The sequence below is a fragment of the Haemorhous mexicanus genome, chromosome 1 (genome assembly GCF_027477595.1).
Source record: "Haemorhous mexicanus isolate bHaeMex1 chromosome 1, bHaeMex1.pri, whole genome shotgun sequence".
Taxonomy (NCBI): Eukaryota; Metazoa; Chordata; class Aves; order Passeriformes; family Fringillidae; genus Haemorhous; species Haemorhous mexicanus.
The window spans coordinates 116,522,570-116,541,144 of NC_082341.1; the positions used below are offsets into that span (position 1 = coordinate 116,522,570).

At 37.2% G+C, this 18,575-nt stretch overlaps 1 protein-coding gene across 2 annotated transcripts in view; it reads right to left on the reverse strand.

Moving 5' to 3' along the window:
• The window catches only part of PRKDC (protein kinase, DNA-activated, catalytic subunit), an 83,045-nt gene that overhangs the window by 62,450 nt on the left and 2,020 nt on the right, over positions 1 to 18,575 (reverse strand). For both annotated transcript variants that reach the window (XM_059860279.1, XM_059860272.1), the window contains exons 5-23: positions 17,143 to 17,251; positions 15,887 to 15,999; positions 15,108 to 15,207; positions 14,510 to 14,565; positions 14,389 to 14,419; positions 13,216 to 13,373; positions 12,855 to 13,001; positions 10,567 to 10,731; positions 9,566 to 9,734; positions 8,475 to 8,524; positions 7,142 to 7,279; positions 6,706 to 6,855; positions 6,132 to 6,247; positions 5,306 to 5,465; positions 4,140 to 4,226; positions 3,658 to 3,777; positions 3,133 to 3,292; positions 2,630 to 2,736; positions 660 to 750 (exon numbers count right to left, since the gene is read on the reverse strand). In XM_059860279.1, the coding sequence (XP_059716262.1) occupies positions 660 to 750; positions 2,630 to 2,736; positions 3,133 to 3,292; positions 3,658 to 3,777; positions 4,140 to 4,226; positions 5,306 to 5,465; positions 6,132 to 6,247; positions 6,706 to 6,855; positions 7,142 to 7,279; positions 8,475 to 8,524; positions 9,566 to 9,734; positions 10,567 to 10,731; positions 12,855 to 13,001; positions 13,216 to 13,373; positions 14,389 to 14,419; positions 14,510 to 14,565; positions 15,108 to 15,207; positions 15,887 to 15,999; positions 17,143 to 17,251 (2,227 nt within the window). The remainder of the gene's footprint in view (positions 1 to 659; positions 751 to 2,629; positions 2,737 to 3,132; positions 3,293 to 3,657; positions 3,778 to 4,139; positions 4,227 to 5,305; positions 5,466 to 6,131; positions 6,248 to 6,705; positions 6,856 to 7,141; positions 7,280 to 8,474; positions 8,525 to 9,565; positions 9,735 to 10,566; positions 10,732 to 12,854; positions 13,002 to 13,215; positions 13,374 to 14,388; positions 14,420 to 14,509; positions 14,566 to 15,107; positions 15,208 to 15,886; positions 16,000 to 17,142; positions 17,252 to 18,575) is intronic.

Here is an 18,575-nt window from a genome sequence, read left to right on the forward strand (position 1 = left end):
AAAGAGAAAAAAATGCATAATACTACATTAATTTTTAGATTAACTAAATTTTGTGCTGAATTCATCCCTTGAATTTCATGGTCAGTTACTTACACTACAGTTTCCATTTTTATTAGACTGTATGGTATTTAATATGTAAATTATAAAGCTTGTTCATGGACTGGACAGAGAAAGGGAGAAAATGTTGTCTTTTTTTTAAGGAGCACCCAAATGGAACTCTAGTACTCATGCATACTAAAGGCATGATTGTATCTTAAACTCACAAGTGAAAAAGCTTGCTGATATTTACACAATTCATGACTGCAGCTCTTAAATACTGAGAACTGTAGTAGAGGTAGAAATCAGTACTAAGGTGCTACAAACTGGGGCAAAGTTTTAAAATGGCTTTGCAGCCAGAAGGTGAAGGGTGCAATAAATAAAACCATATACTCAGATCCATAGTTTTTTGCTTTCAACTGTAATTTCCTAAACACTTTCCCTACTCCATATTAAGTTGGTGAATACTTTTGCTCTACTAAACTCCAGAACCGAATAAAAGTAACTTTGTTTAAATGAAAGCAACAAAAAACAGGTATATGAAAGTGATGTTGAGGCCTTAATGCAATCTACTTTCAAGAGAGACAGCAGAGGCATATAAATATTTCTGACAGGATACTCACCTGTAATTAAGTTGTGGTTAATCTGCCCTCCCAAAGATCCAAGAAGGCGTGCCACTCTAGTCCTTACTGCTTGCAAGGAGGGACTATTATCCTAAACAACAGATTAATATTACTGAAAGAACAGTTACTTCTATAGAGAAGTAATTTGGTTTACAGAGTAAATGAAGGTCTTATGGCACTTATTAAATACAGATGAAGAAGGTAAAATGGAACGACGAGGAGAAGAATTGCATCAAACAAGAGAAGAGCTTTGGTTTAGTAAACAGAAGAGGCCAAGACTGGAAAGCATTTTCATTCCATTTTGTGAGCTCTCTATTACCATTTCTCAAGTAAAATTTTATTATCACAGATAACACATACCTACAGAATGACATAACAGTGCAGAAACAAATCTAAAGCAAAAATTGCTCTTTTCATTTGCTTTAATTCCAGAATTTAAAGTTTAGATCCTGTACCTATATAGAATAACAGGATCATTTAGATTAGAAAAGACTTCTGAAGTCATGAAGTCCAACCATTAACACAGCACTGCCAAACTCATCACTAAACCATGTCCTCAAGTGCCACACCCATACATTTTTGAACACTTCAAGGATGTGTTGTGGTGATTCTACCATGCACCTGTGTAGCCTGCTCCAATGCTTGACAACCTCTTTCATGAAGATATTTTTACAAATATCCAATCTAAACCTCCTTTGGCACAACCTGAGGCCACTTGCTCTTGTCCTGCCACTTGTTACCTGGGAGACCAACCCCCACGTGGCTACAAGCTCCTTTCAGATAGTTGTAAAGAGCAATAAGGTCTCCCCTGAGCCTCCTTTCTCCAGACTCAACACTGCCTCTCTCAGGAAACTGATTTTCAGAAGCAGCCTGTACGGGATACAAAATTAACTAATTTTGTTTCACAGAATCATAGAATGACCAAGATTGGAAGGGGCTGCTGCAGGTCATCTGGTCTAAACTCCCCTCTCAAGCAGGGTCATCCTAGAGCACAGGCCAGCATTGCATCCAGACAGTTCTGGAATATCTCCAGTGAGAGAGACTCCATAATTTCTCAGAGAAATCCGTCCCAGTGCTTGGTCAGTGCACAGTTAAGGAGTTCTTCCTCATATTAGATGGAACTTCTTGAGCATCAGTTTCTGCCTATTGCCTCTTGTCCTAGTGCTTGGCACCACTGAGAAGAGCCTGGCTCCATCCTCCTGACACCCTCCCTTCAGACACTGATAAATATTGATGAGGTCTCCTCTCAGTCTTCACTTCTCCAGGTTAAATAGGCTGTGATCCCTTAGCCTTTCCTCATATGAGATGCTTCAGTCCTCTAATCATCTTTGTAACTCTCTACTGGACTCACTCCAGGAGTATCATGTTTAAAGACATCCAGGTTGGAAAGAGTTCTGTATATAGGAGTAATGTCCTCTAAACTTGGAAAACTTTCCTTTAACTTGGAAAAAACCTCTAAAGAGAGGTTTATTCCAAGTTAGTTTGTGTAGTGGATTATACAAATAAAACTACACTTACATTTGAGAGGCCACTGGACAAAGTAATACATATTGGCCTCTAAAAACTGTAAGCCTATCCACAAGACAATTAAAAATCCCCCAAATGCTTAAACATTTACAAAACTGTATTGCCTACTGCAAAGCTGCTAAGCTGGGACCTGATTTTGGGTGTTGGGAGTCAAATTTTTGTTGCCATAATGCATCAGTCCAGCAGTGATACTGACTTACAGGATTTCTTCAGTCCCCCTTCCCCACTTAATTCCCATCCTCACCCTAGAATATGACATCTTTCCAGCTCTGCTGACGTAACAGCTTGTTGAGCCACACTGCAGAATGGAATTCATTAAACTCATCTAAGGTAGAACAAGCCCTCATTAAAAAAAGGAAAAAAAAAATGCATGCAAGAAAGGAAAAGAAGCAGTGGGAAGAAAGGATTAAAATTTAACTCTTAAAAAGAAAGAGGGTTCTTACCACTGACAATGTCTTTGCTCTTCTTACACGCTGTATCACAACTTTATTACGTCCTTTCTGGGCTGCTTGAGAAAGCTTCCTTACTTCCCAGTTATTCTGGGATTCAACTGATGAATAAAAAACCCAGTATATCAACACCAGCTTACTGTACCAGCATCTCATGCACCTATAGTTTCATTAAAAAAACCAAACCCACTCTTGTTTTGCACATTTTTATTTTTAAAATGTGACAATTATTCTTTCACTTAAAATCTTTATTAAGGAAAATAAGTCTCTTGGCAAAACTAAGCTAATTTAAGCAAAAAAAAAGGACATATCACACAGAAATAATAAATAAAATGGCAACAATTGTTCAGCAGAAGCAAGTAAATCCTAGTTTAAGAAAAAAGTGCATTTTGGGGTGTAAGGGAAGTTATGTTGTTCCAAATACAGAAAGTGCACAATAGAAATAAAAAAATTATTTTCCTCTTCCTTAGGACTAGCAATTTTTTGCATGTATGTACCTGTAGATGTAGAGCTTTTCAAATAACCATCAAGAAGAGGCAGGACATCCTTGTAATAGGGTTGCATTATATGTCTGGGGATGTGAGCTGACCAGTCTTCCAAAGCATCCAGGCCCAGATCAGCCATTGGGGTACAGCTAAGGCCCAGCTTAAATGCATTCTAAATGTCAAATACAAAACTATCAGCCTTTCACACTTATTCACTAGTGTTACTTAATGGTAAAAGAGACAAATTTAAAAGCATTTAGTGTGCATCTCCCTTTGTAGTAACTTTTCTCTGTTTAGCATCTCACTCAAGATCAGCACAGGAGATATTTTTAGATTGCAACACAGGCAATAAGAGTCTGCTTAGTGCAAAAGCAAATTCCAACAATTTACTTTTTATCCAAAGATTCAAGGAGTTTGCATTCTATCTTACTGAAGACAGTAGAGAGCTTAATAGTTACCTTAATACTGACTTTGCTACACAATGTTTGTATGTATCTTAGGGAAAAAAAGTGTTAGCTCTACATCACTTTGACTCACCTGCAGTGCAGGAATATATGCTTTGATATCAAGCATGATGATGTCATGTGGTAAAGAGAGCAAAAAAATCAGACAAGATGCCAACAATTCATCTTTATACTGCTTCATTTTTGCTGCAACCTAAAATGGAGATAAACAGATCAAGAACAAACATAAACATTTTGAAATTTTGACTTTATTGTATCGATACCCATGTAAAATAAACAAGCCCAAGCCAATACTGGAAACTCATTCACCTGCAGACATTTACCAGAAGCATTTATACTGTTATTTCTCAATTGTATATGAACTGGTGACCAATACACCTCTTCTGACATTAAATAAAAACTGACCAAAAAAGATCTTAAAACCTCATTATCTTGCACAGCTCAAAAACAAGAATATGTCTAGTGTGCATGGAAGATTTCTCAGAAGATAAAATTTTGATTGAATCACATATGTTTTTATTCAGCCTAAGAAAGTTGGGGAGCAACATTCCTTACCTCTTTTCCAAACTTTACAAACAGTGCAAAGCAAGAGCTCTTTTCTGGGTCTTCAGGACACCTTCTGAGGCTCCTGGGGCTGACATCCTACCAAACAGAAACCACAAGTCAATACTATTAAAAAACACATAGTACATATATGAGCCAGAAGTTCAACTCAGAATACACGCATCATACTGTCCAATACAAAACTGGTGTCAGTGAAAACTTGAAATGCATCTTTGATCTTTCAGAGGTTAGAAATTAGCATTAATAAGATTCACTGAGGGTCAGCTTTTTGGAATATATTAAATACTATGCAAATAAACAAGAGATATATGACTGCAAAGTAACTTTTCAATGGTTTAGTTTTCTCTGCTCATGCAACAAACCATAAAAACCCAAACTTCCTTAACAGTGGATGTCCAGGTGGCAAGAATGATGGCGTAACAAGAAAACAATTTAAAACAGTGTCCACAGTACAAGCATCTACACCAATGAGTTTCCAAATGTGCTTCACTTGGTGCCATCAGCAACAGTGCAGGGACACCTCTGGGCTCTGTGTTGGGCTACAAACCCACGTGTTTTAGTCCAAGAGCTTCCAAACCACAGTTAGTGCATCTACCACTGGGGCATCATATTCCCTGTGGAAATCAGTGAGTGGAGCAGGAATACACTCCAGAGGTTGAGTCATTAACCCATACATGACTCTGCTGTTCTGGTTAGATTGTTTCTATCCAAAATATCTTTTATACCACCTGCACTGCAAAGGTATCTCACATCTCTCTATTCACCCAGCTCAGGATTTTAGAAAGAGTGCTGGAACGGGCTGCCCAGGGAGGTCATGGACTCTCCCTCTCTCTGAAGACATTCCAAACCCAACCTCATGAGGTCTGTGCCACCTGCTCTAGGAGACATACTTTGGCAGAGGGGTTGGACTGGATGAATTCCAGAGGTCCCTTCCAACCCTAACAATTTAGAGATTCTGTGATTACACATGGATGGTGTCTCTTCAGAAACTGGGCTTCTAGTCTAATTTTTGACTATTAATGTCCTTCCAATTCCAGAGGCACAGGAAGCCATAAACATTTGAAATAACCCAGTCACAGTTTCAATGAACAGTTTCCACAGGGAATAAAATACTATACATAAAGAATGGCACCCATCCACTGGGTGAAATATCTCACCTCAAAGTATTTTATCCTCTTGGCAATTTTCATTGTAACTGAGAGCAGCTTGTAGAATCCACTAATAAGAGGTAGTCTTGTTGAATGTACAATAAGCTCATAACCAAAGGAATATACCCAAGAGTGAAAGTAATCCACATGTTTCTCTGGCAGTATCTCTCTAAAAAAAAAATCACAGAAAACAGAGAAGGAAAAAGAAAAAAAAAAGTAATCAAACAGAAAGCTTTATTTTTAAAACACTTTCATCTCAGTACAACAAAGAAATATTGCTGTAACAGGGCAGCAGACAGACAGAGATTAAATGCATGCTGCATTCTAAGACAAGCACAGGAAGATGTTAATTTTGTATTAGAGGGCAAAGCCATTTATTATTTATTATATCTCATTATTGAATTTATATAAACACACATCCTCATATATCACATTCCATTACTGGATATCCACAGGCAACTAATGCTGTACCTTTCACTTAATGCCCCTTACTGATCTGTGAAGATGGTATCTCTGGTCTCTGAAGCATTTAGGATACATGGTCAGGATAATACTAGAAGTTATAACATATAATGAATGACAACTACATCCAAATAATGAAAGTGAATGCCAATGGATGTCTCTTACATTCTTTTAAAAAACCTGAGCTGATTAGCTTTTATGCGTTTACCTATGCCCAGGTGTCTGAAAAACCCTTCCTGTCTCCCTCCTGATCATCTTGCTCATTTTTAAATATGATCAAACTGACTCAGAAACAAGCATCTTAAACACATTTCACCTCAAACTTCTTCCAACCACTTTGTAACTTTCAAATTACATAAAAACATACAAATACCTGCAGAATTCCACTAGATTTATAAAGGCAATAAAATCTATTGGCTTTGTCGCCTGAAGGTTTGAAGCAGGGTCAGAAGAAGGCCCAACCAAAGCACTGTCACCTGCATTCCCATCCTGAAAATAAATGTTGAAGAAAGAACACTGAATCTGTGACAACACAGAAAGCCTTTACACTTTTTTTTTTTTTGCCACATTAACAGTCTGTCTTTTTCTAGCTGTTATTAGGTACTCTGAGACATAAAGGACTAACAGTTGACACATCAGTAATTAAAAGGAAAAATAAGAGATTCCTGCTTCTAAGTAGAAAGCCAGAAAGAAAAATGAAAAACAGTAGATTCCAGAGTAGAAAGTCTGAAATAACAGATTCTGTGAGCTTCTATTGAGTCTGATGTTTCCATCTCCTAACACTGCAATGCAACATTCAGAGATATTAAGAAAAACATTTTATCTAGCATAAATGTTACTTCAAGACACTAAAGGGTGCTATCTAGGCACAATGAAAACAAAACAAGGGATATGATTTTGGTTCCCCTACAACAGTAGGAGTTAATGAATAGGTCCTCAGGTCTCACCTGTTCACTCATATCCAGTTTCTGAACAGTCAGGTCCAATTTCTCAATAATCTTCAAAACAGATTTTATAAGTTCATCATACAGGACACGACTTAGGGATTGCAGTTGTGCTTTTTCAGTAAGGAAGTTTGCATCTTCAAAAACACACTCCTTCACAGGACAAAAATGTTCATATTTCAAAACACAAATGAAAATTATTTAACTTACAAACTAACACTTAAATGATCCAGAGAATCCAGTTTTAGATGTTTCTCAGCTATGAAAGCATAAATTAATCCCTGTTTAATTAATTTATCAGCCATAAAATCCAACTAAAACCAGAAAACAATCCTTCTACAGCATGACACTTGGAAAAAGTCTGAAGTTACAAAAGCAGCTATAAGACAAGATTCAGGATCGTATTTCATTTTGTATTTCCATGTTAACTCTGCTTTACCTTCATTGTGTCACAGCTCAGTAGACTTCTAAAGAGGTACAGATAGTCCTTAAAAGTTGGTACTTTTGATCTTTGTGTCCCAACTTCTCCAGCTTCGAAGGCTTCTTCTGTTCCAGAAGTTTCTTTTACAGAAAAATCCTGAAGAGACACAATGTTTGTCAGACACGCCCTGGTGGTTTGACCCTGGGTGCATGGCAGATACCCACCAAATCATGCCACCACTCTCCTCCTCACCACTATTGGGAAGGAGAAAATAAGATGGAAAAAACTCATGGGTCAAGAAAAAAGCAGTTTAGTAGCAAAGGATGAAAAAAATTTATTCTCTACTTCCCATCAGCAGGCAATGTTCAGCTACTTCCGTGGAAGTAGGGCTTTGGTACATGGAGCAGAAGCTCCAGAAGACAAACACCCTAACCAGCGCTGCCCAGCTCCTCCTTGCTGCCAGCTTTTCCTGCTGACCAGGCACCATATGGCATGAAATTTCCCTTCGGTCAGTCTGGGTCAGCTGTCCTGGCTCTGTCCCCTCCCAAGATCTTGTCCCTCCAGTCTTCTGGTGAGGGAAAAATGCTGGAGAGTCACCTTAATGCCATGCCAGTGCTGCTCAGCAGTAGCCAAAATACTAGTGTGTTATCAACACATTTCCAGTTACAAATACAAGCACAGCTCCATGAGGGCTGCTATGGGAAAAATTAACTCCATCTCAGTCAAATCCCAGTACAACTGCTGATGAAACTACCTGATATATGCAATATACTACCTATATACGCAATATAATGTAACATTACTGCTGCAGGTACAAACATGAAATGTTTAGTGTTCTCCATCAATCTGAAAAGAGCACAAAACAACCACCTCATTCCAAAAAAAAAAACCCCAAAAACCCTCTAGGGTTGTTCTCCTAATGCTCAGTTATTTGAGAAATTCTATAGTTACTCTACTGCTCAGGATTAAAAAGCTTGAATGTCCTTGCTTAACGCAAGCATTCAGTAATGTTTAAAATGTCCAAAATTTAACTTGGAAGAAAGCTGGATGACTTTAATTACAACCCACTTTATTACAGACAAACTGACCAAACAGAAGGTTATTTCCTGTAATTTTCTTTATACAGCACAAGAGGCACATCTACACTGTGCTGAGCAGAGGTGGGGATGAGAGACTTAAGAACAAATGAGCCAACAACTAATAACACTAATGGAGTAATAACAAAATGGATAGTACTATTTTTGCTTCTTTGGGCATTCTCTTTTATACTGGGTTAGGTTGTCAAGAACTGGAATGGAATGCAGGCTCTAGGAATCTAAATGAAATAAATATGTTTAAACAGTTATTTTACCTTCGAAAATGTGATTGGCTTGGAGAAAATTCTGATTAATCCCTGATGCACTGAAACAAACAAAAACCAAAATTGCCTGAATAGATTAAAAAAGCATGGCATTCATATCACTCATTACATTAACAATGAAACAAATCAGTTTTCCATATTCTATCATGGTAAGGGAGAGGCAAAAGAACACAGATTTTTTTCCTTTAAGGATGAAATAGCTCAAATCAGAGCCTTGACTCTAAGATGGCCCACAGGTAACCAATCCTGTGTACTTGCTTCTCACTACTTTTTCTCAATACTGCTTTGACTTTTTCCTGATTATCAATGATGACCAAGGCATCACCCATAATGCCCTTATTGAAAAAGTCAACAACCCCCAATTATGTTCATGGACTTAACATCAACATAGTACTTAGGTATACTACCACTTCCCAACTCAAGAACATGGGAAAGAATGAAAATGTCCCAGAAATAGAGAAAAGCCATGAAAAATAGTTGAAAGAAAGAAATAATTTCTGAAAATCATTGAAAAGAAATGTCAGCTTGAGACTACTAGAATTGTCAGTTACCAATGCTGACACATTCAGTATTACATTCACAGAATTATACCTAACTTCATATTTGGAATTTTACTATTTAAAAGTTCCAGAGCATTAAAAAAATTGCATTTCTAATAGAGATAACACTCACCCTATTTTCTGTGCTATTTTTTAGGGGTAACTGAAAGGACATTGAACAGATTTTTGTCTGCTTTCCTATGAGATCCCTTTCTTCTCATAATTCTTCAGAGCAGGAATGCAAGTCTTATCACAAACATGTATTCTCCTGCCCTAAATCATACCCACTTTGTTATCCAAAATGATTGTTAAATGCATTCTTGAAGTTATTTAACAGTGGATACTGAAAAATATCACCATGAAAACACTCAACCTCCATTATTAGAGAAGAGGACAAGCTTCATTTTTGATCCCGAATGGCTATTCCACATTTCTCTCCCAGAATCAGTTATGCAATTTATGAGGAAAAAAAAAAAAAACAACCAAAGGAAAAAAACTTCATGATCCCAAAAAACTCCAATGAAGTTAGTACCACAGACTTACCCACAGTGCTAATAAAGCTCCACAAAACTGGACCTTTTCCTGAGAGAGACAGAAACACTTTTATTATAGATTTGCAACAGACTGGCTGCATTTTTTCAGTGTACTGTGGAAAACTGTTGATCTGCAGCACAACTAGATGTTCAAGAACTGGAGTGTATACCTCAGGAACCTAAAATAAAGAAAAACAAAATATCCATTATGCAAATTATGTGAAATTATTTCAGCATGTTACTTTGTTACAAGAGCTTGCATCATGATCTGCTGAGAACAAGAAGAGTTAGCAAGTGAATTCATCTTAGACATACAAGAACCCCAAACAAACAAACAAAAACAACAACAACAACAAAATCCTCCCCAAACAAAACTAAACAAACAGAGTAAGAAAGCTTCCTGGACCACATTATGGAAAGTAGCTCCTGAACAGATTAGTGCTTCAGTGAATCTAGTTTTAAGCCTACCAGAAAAGTATCAATTTAATTAAACAACAGTAACAGCATTATAATCTGTTGAGCCACAACCACCTGAATACAAAATGCATGCCTCAATCTTACTTCACAGCTCCAGGTAAGATCCAGAAAGCCCTCATTTTTAAACAGACAGTATAACATCACAGCAGAATCAAAGTACCAGCCTCAGAGAACATGCTAAGTATCAGTACCAAAAGGCAAAGCAGCAGCAGAGTGGTATAAACACAAAAAGGTTATGGCTATATCCAAATAAAGAACATAACATAAATAAAACATATTCATATTTGCCTATCATGGTTTTCATTTCAATGCACTGTAGCATTTTATTTAGCATATTCAGTGCATTTTCTTTACTCAAATAAAATCCATTAGAGCATTCTCCTGATATTCTTCCTATCCCCTAGGGGCTAGATGTCATTACATTTCAGTTAAATAAACACCTTTTACCATAGGTAGGTTCACAGCTTTTACCTCCTCACACATCTGCAACTGCATAAAAAAATTGGGTGGTACTTTAAATACTAATCCACTTACCTTATCTATATGGAATATCACACTGGCAATGGACTGGAGGAAACTTGGTAGCTGATACAGATGGTCATCTATTGTTTCTGCTTCTGTGAGGAACATTTGCTTACAACGCTGAAGGAGCTCCACATACATGTTGTCCACATCCTCAGGATGTATAGCTTTACAGGGCTTACAGAGAGAAAATAAAAACCTGGTTTGGCAATTTTGTTGAGTTGAGCAAATAAATGCATGCTGTAGCACTGCTACATCTTCACTGAACCATACACCAAACCCAGCTACATCTTCACTGAACCATAACCATAATTTGAAACTTTTCCAGCAACTCAACACACCTGAAAAAACTAACTTTAAGTACTCACTTACATATATGAGAAACGCAGTATCTGACTGGAGTATAATAATAGTTCGCTAATGCAGTGTATTTTACTGTTAAAGTACTTGAATTTTCAGTGACATGAATTCATATTCAGAGTGAAAAACATGGGAGTTTGGCTGTAAATATATTAAATATTGCATTATAGATGCTTAAAGTCAGTTATATTTTGAACTAGCTGCTTTGAAGTAAAAAGTGGCTTACCTTAATGTAGCTTAACTGATTATCACAGACAGGTTACTACTATTAAACACTTAACTGAGCAGTCCAAATTCTGAACTTTTACTGTTACAGGTCCTGTACAAACATAACCTATAAAGACTATTCCTAAACTAATGAACAAGTGGAAAGTACCCCAAAGAGTAACAAAGGGTTTGCAATAAAGCTTACAAACTTCTATAGAATGATTTGTAAATCACAGCATGAACTAGGTCAAAAACAAGTCTTTGTAGACAGGAGCCAGGTCAAAGGCAAGAACTGTGGTAGGGAACTGACCATGGCAAAGAATGGACTGATTTACATAACAGTGAAATATGGCTGTTAGCCTAAAGGTTGAAAGGCTAAAGTCTAAAGACAGCCTAAAGTCTGTCTAAAAACATGCTGACAAAATTAAGACTATGCATTTATTATTTGCAGAACTTCAATTAATATTTTAAAGTTATTTCAGCAATTAAAGAAATATTCTGCCTTGAAACTGAACCAAGCATGAACACAAGTTTAGTGCTACAGTCACAAGTCACAACTTGCAGCAGCACCAAGACACTTCTTCCTCACAACCCAACATCTGATGTTTGGCCAAAATTTAACTTAAAACACAGTAACAAGTATTAATATGTGTTAACATATTAGATATCTATAGGTACTGGAGCATTAGATTTGTTAAAATTCGCAGTATTATCCTATCTCTTTATTTACATTATGCAATTTTAAATTCTTGCATTCCATAATAAATGTTTTTAATAGGGTTCTTTCAACTCCGTTAACTGAAATACTTAATTTTTTCTCAAACCAATACCTTGAACTCAATTCCTTTCTACCTCATATCAGAGAAGAGGAAGACTAGGTTTGAACAAAGCACATCTAAAATTCTACAAACAAATGCACTCTACTCAAAAGGTAGCAAAAAGAGGATTTAGCTAATAACCAGCTATTCTATTGCCATTCCTAAACTTCTCTAAATAATCTTTGAGATAATTTAACCTAATTTTTGCTTTTAGAGACAAAAAAAGCCAGTCTAAAAAAGCTGGGGTACCACCATCAAGCACAGAGGCTGCAAATACATAAATACCACCCTTTCTTTATTGAACTTGATTGTTATATTCCCATTTTAATTGACTGCCGACAGAAACTGGAAGTTGCTCCTAATGGTGCTTCCTGACAAACATACTGGCCATCTGCATTGGTATGTAAGCGTGGTTTTGTTTGTTGTTTCTTGTTGTATTTTACTTTGTGGTAACACAAATCACCTCCTACTGTCCTACAGTCAGCAGTGCCTTTTAGCTGTTTGAGTGAGGTGTGTAAGAATCTCTGAACTACTTTCATGAAGCCTGGATTCCACCATTCAAATGCAGAGAGAGATAACAAGGTATTGGCTGTACCTAAGCAATTAAGCACGTCCTGAAGTTTTGTGACAGCTGCATATGAAGCTCCTGTTTTTCTACTTCAGAACTTGTGCACAAGAACTAACTACAACTACAACCCAATGATGCAAGAGCTCCCACTAGATTCAGTATACATTTGAAAATTTTCATCCAAAAGGTATTTTGCAGTGTAATTAATTAAGTCCAACACTTATTCCAGAAACAGGACCACTCCCTACTAAAAGAGCTGTGTAAAATTGTAAAATGCATGGTACATGAATGCCAGCTTTACATGCTTTCAGTAAGCCCCTTCACCAGAATAACCCTTCTGCACATACTGATGCGAAAAGGCCATATCCGCGAATGGCGATGGACAGCTCCTTGCTGCTCGAATCCATCCTCCTGATGGTTCCATAGAACTGCTCCATGAAGAACTGCAACTTGCTCTTGTGTAGCTCTGCATCCTTAGCCACCATTAAAGAAATCTGTAAAACAGATATAAACACTCCAGCATTTCACAAAAAAAAAAATGACAGTAAGTCTTAGAAGATACCCTGCTTGTAATACAAAACCCTAAATAATAAACTAAATAATTATTCCTTAAACAGATTCATTGAACTTCCAAGCACCAAATATTCCCACTATTTAATGAAATTTTATTTTGCTTTAGACTTGGAGATCCCAGTGAAGTTACCACACCTGCTTAAGGAATGAATCCAGTGCAGAATAACTGGCTTTCTTCAGCTCCGGATGCGTGTGGCCACACCATCTGCACATCACTTCATAGATGGAGACATAGTTGTCCAGGAGCAAGGCTCCAAACTGAGCAGAGTGCCAGATGAACAACTGCAACCCAGCTGCAATTTACAAACAATTTCATTAAAAACCAGACTTAAATTACATTTACACAACCAGCCCAGACTGTGAAAGCCCACATTAGGACTTTAGGTAGACAGACCCACCATGACTGGAGGATATAAAATGTATTTCTCTAGCCTCTACTGATACTCTACAGTATCACTACCTAAACATTAAGAACTTAAGCATAAAAACAACCTTCCAAAATCCTCTTTTTAAATGTACATCGTTATGGAACACATAGTTGTGTTCTGATGTAATTTACATTATTCTTGAAAAAGAAAGGGACTTCAGTGGTTATAAATAAAAATTGATTGCACAATTCAGAAGGATCTGGTTTCTGATGTCAGGACACATGCACAAGTCCCCTTCTCTGCCAAACTGTGATGCAGACAGATTATAGGTAATTTCACTATTCAGATTATAGGTAATTTCACTATTCCAAATATAAACATAAATGAAATTTTAAGATCCTTAATGAATTAACTGGGGAGAGGACAGACTACCTTTAAAGCCGGTTTTATCCCTCACAGTTACCATAAGCCTAATACTCAAATCTTGCATTTTTGCAATTTCTGCATAAATCACTCACATTTCACAAGCCAATTTCTGATCTTCTGATTTTTTTCCCCCCCATTCTTTTTCTCCTTCTTCCAGTGAAATTTCTCTCCTTATTTTTTTTAACTCAACCCACTGTCACACCTCTTTTCTCCTCATTAGCTACACTCCTCTTATTTCTACCATTTCTTTCTCACATCACAGTTCTGTACTACTCCAGAGGGGCAAACGGCATCAAGTATAATGCTGCTATTCATAAGCTGATTAGACCTTGTCTAGTTTAACCAAATACATGTTAAATTCTATATTCCAGTTTGAAGTATAGCAGCTTTCCCATTGGCCAGCTTAGAAGATTGAAGACTAGAGACATCTGAACACATCCAGTAAAGAATAAACAATTCCAGACAAAAAAGACAGTATCCACTTCAGCATGAATGGAAACAGTTTACATCTTACCTAGAGGTACTGCATATCGCTTCTGATCAACCTGTAATACCAGAAAAGGTTTGTCACTGTGATTTACTCTTCACCAGGGCTAATTTGTTTATGCAGAACAGTTAACTCCTAGCAGATTTACCTGTGGGTTGATTGCCTTCACTGCAAAATCAAAAATCTCCTTTGCGGTCTGAGGATCTGTGAAACAATCCAATAGTGAGTATTGCACTACTGACAGTAGGCAGAGTGAAGACTAAGATACTTTTATCAATGCTTGGTATGAAGCAGTGATATTGGAAAGCCTTATATATCTCATTTTAAGAGACAGACTTTTTTTTTCCTGAAATATTCTTAAATTTGAAAAAAAATTGTACATCTGTATTAGCTGGTTTTTCTGAATATCCATGTTTAAGTAGACTATTAAGAGAAACACATCTCCATACAACCTGCATTCCAGCTTCAATGTGGCTCTCATAGCTGTCCAACATGTGGTAAGAAAATAGCACTTCAAAGATTTACATATAGAAAAACACTGATGAAGCCACTTCACACAAAGACAGATTACAAGGACTGTGTGAGTGTGTATTTTGCATAAGCCATCTACTAACTGGGAAATTTTAATTCTGAGTTTACACACAGAAATGGTGCAACTTTTTGGCTGTGCAATAATTAAACTGTAGAAGTGTCTGTAAAACTGTATTAAAATGTGTCACTGCCTTTCTCATAGAAAAAGAACATACCTTCATCCACAGACTTGGTGAAGTTGTACATGAGTGCAACCAGTCCTCTCAGACATCCTGCTACAAGAGGTAGCTTGGGTCCCCTTGTAGCAGATGTCATCTGAAAATAATAAAATACCCTCAAGATAAGATAAATTTACACCAAGGCTTTCCAGCTCCTAGAAGTGTAGGTAAATAACTTACTACAACTTAATAGTTATATCAGAACCCAATTCTGTGAAACAACTCCACAGAGACATCTTTACTCCTAAGTGTCACATTATTTGAAGGGAAGAACAAGAGATCATTTGAAAAACATGGAAATGTTCCAAGACCAACAATACCAAAATTTAGATAAAATACACTAATGTTTTGAAAGTACTTAAAAATTCAGAAATATGAAAGTTCAGCAGAAATCTGATGTTCACCTCACGTGCAAGAACTCTGCAGCCAGTACAGAACAAATCAGAAACTACCAGTGCACGACAAGGTATCACTTCTTGGGGAATGATCATCATACGCCATCTTTTCACACAGTGAATTGGTTAATTTGCTGTTACTGATGGCCTTGAATTTTCACTTAGAAAGCTTCTCAGAGCCAGACAACACAACTTAAACAGTCTTTCAGGAAGAATTTATGATTGTCCAGCTAGATCTCGAGAAACTGTACTAGCTACAGTAACAGCCAGTGCAATACACTTAAAAGTAAAAAAAATAAATCACTAAAACTAAAGCAATACAAAAAGAAAACCAAAGAATTAAGCAAAAAACCAAAGAATTAAAAGAAATTCCAATCATACCTGTGTTTTAAGCTCTCTCAAATAAGCCCGGAATAGTTTTTCAGAGTTGTTAATCATATCACTAGGCTGGACTTCTCCCAAAACTCCCAAAAGCTCATAAATCTTTTCCAATACTAGAAAGTAATTTTTAATATTATTAAATCTTAATTACTGAAATCATCATTTTTGGCATTTCCAGTGCAATTCCTATTAACTTGCAACCATGAGAAGACCATCCCTAACAGTATACTTGCTGATAAAAGTGTGGAGCAAACATCTTTATATACACACACACATACACATATATATATGTAGCCATATCCTACAATGTGAGATGAATTCTCCTCTCACATCAGTAAGTTAAACATATTTACTATTTTTAAACAGGGCTCTGAAAACTTTAATTTTAAGGCCACATACACTGAGGAAGCACTTGTTAAGGCCAACAGCTAGCAGAAGTTTCTAGGCTTGAACTCAGACTGAAGGATTCTATGCAGGCACAAATTTTATGAGACCTGTAAAGCCAAGATTTCAGCAGTATCTAGCCATAATGATCAAACTGCAGCTCATACTAATGTACCATAAATAATACAATTAGGCAAAGGACAACTGATGAGCTTGTATTAGAGGTGACCAATGCAGGAACTATCACACTAAAACTGCAGCTTTGAAGACAACACTAGCCAGGCTTAGAATAAGATAAAGAGCTTTAGAATCATAGAATTGTTTAGGTTGGAACAGACCTTTAAGATCACCAACTTCAACTATTAACCCTACACTGCCAGGTCTCACCACTGAAACATGTCCTCAGGTGCCACATCTATACATCTTCTATACATGTTCAGCAATGGTGACTTCACCACTTCCCTAGAAGCCTGTTCCAATGATTGACAGTCCTTTCCATGAAGAAATTGTTCCTAATATCCAATCTAAACCTCCCCTGGGGCAACTTGAAGTCATTTCCTCTTGTCCCATTACTTGTTACCTGGGAGACCAATGCCCACCTGGCTACAGCCTTCTTTCAGGTGGCTGTAGAGAGCAGTAAGGGCTTCTCTGAGCTTCCTTTCCTCCAGGCTAAACATGCCTAGCTCCCTCAGCTGCTCCTCACAGGACTTGTGCTCCAAACCCTTCCCCAGCTCTACTGCCCTTTTCTAGACTCACCCCAATCCCTCAAAGTCCTTCTTGTAGTGAGGGGCCCAGAAGTGAACACAAGATTCAAGGTGCAGCCTCACCAGTGCTGAGTACAGGTGGACAATCAAAGAAAAACTAAGGCCTACCTGTGTCAGGAATTCTACTTCTTGCAGCAAGCTCCTCATAAAATTTATTAAATAAGTCTCTAACTTTCATTTCTTCCATCAGACAGGAACGTTGTAAAGTGTGAAGCAACTAACATGGGTTAAAAAAAAAAAAAAAAAAGGAAAACATTTGGATCAATATCCCAATACTACTCGGTCTAAATAAAAACACAGTTCATACACATAAGTTCAGCTTAAGTAAGCAAATATGCTATTCAATGAAAGAGATCTAAGGTGACTTGTCCAAAGAAGAGTAATGGCAATCTACTTTAACTACAAACTACCTTCCTATATATGCATAAATACAAAATTTACAACTTTTAATTTATAGCATACATATTACATATGTATACATCATGATGTATGTGAAACCTATACACAATATGATTTATACATATGTACATATAAACCCCACTAGAACACAGGCTTAGAAAGTCTGCAGTAGCTTTTATCATCCTGTATTTCTGTCCCTGCTAGTATAAAGGCAATCCAACTCACAGTCAAAGACCTGACTCAGAAAAACTCAGAAGGGAGTTTTGTTTCTCAAACAAACTTAAGCAGGCACAAAAGCATTTACAAAAGAAAGGTCTAAATGCATTCAAATGAACTACTGTCTCACACACCAACTTAATTTCTGGGAAAAAAGCCCTCTTCCTCCACACTTTCCAAATATTTTATCTTATATTGCAATAGCATATATAATACATAGTATTTTAAAGCAAAAATGCAACTGAACAGCAGTATTTCTCCTTGAATAACTATAATCAATGGAGAGATCTGCAACTGCCCCCAAAACAATTGTGTCTTGCTCTAACAAATGAAGGAATGACATGCCCACATCTAAGCAACCTGCTAAGCAACCTGCTAGAGAACACTGCAGACAACTTGTTGTTAAAACATTTTTCTTTTTTTTAACATCTAAATATTAGCTATCACTCTTTTCTTGCTATGTCAGACTACAACTTCCTTGAAAGAGGAAGAGGAGGGGCAGGCACTGATCTCTTCTCTTTGTTGACCAGGACCCAAGGGAATAGCCTGAAGCCATGACAGGGGAAGTTAAGGTTGGATATCAGAAAACAGTTCTCCACCCAAAGAGCAGCTGGGCACTGGAACAGAATCCCCAGGGAAGTGGTCACAGCACCACACCTGACAACAGCTCTGGAAATGTTTGGACAATGCTCTCAGGCACATGGTGTGACTTTTGGGGATGGTGCTGTGCAGGACCAGAGTTGGACTCCATGATCCTTGTGGATCCCTTCCAATTCAGCTTATTCTGCAACTCCATGATACAGATTTTCTGCATGATAGAGTATAACTATAGTAATACAACAGATTTTCTGCTTCTCATCTAGAAACAACAGAGATTTATAAAACATATTTTGTGGGGGGATAGAATGTGAGAGAATAGAGATAGT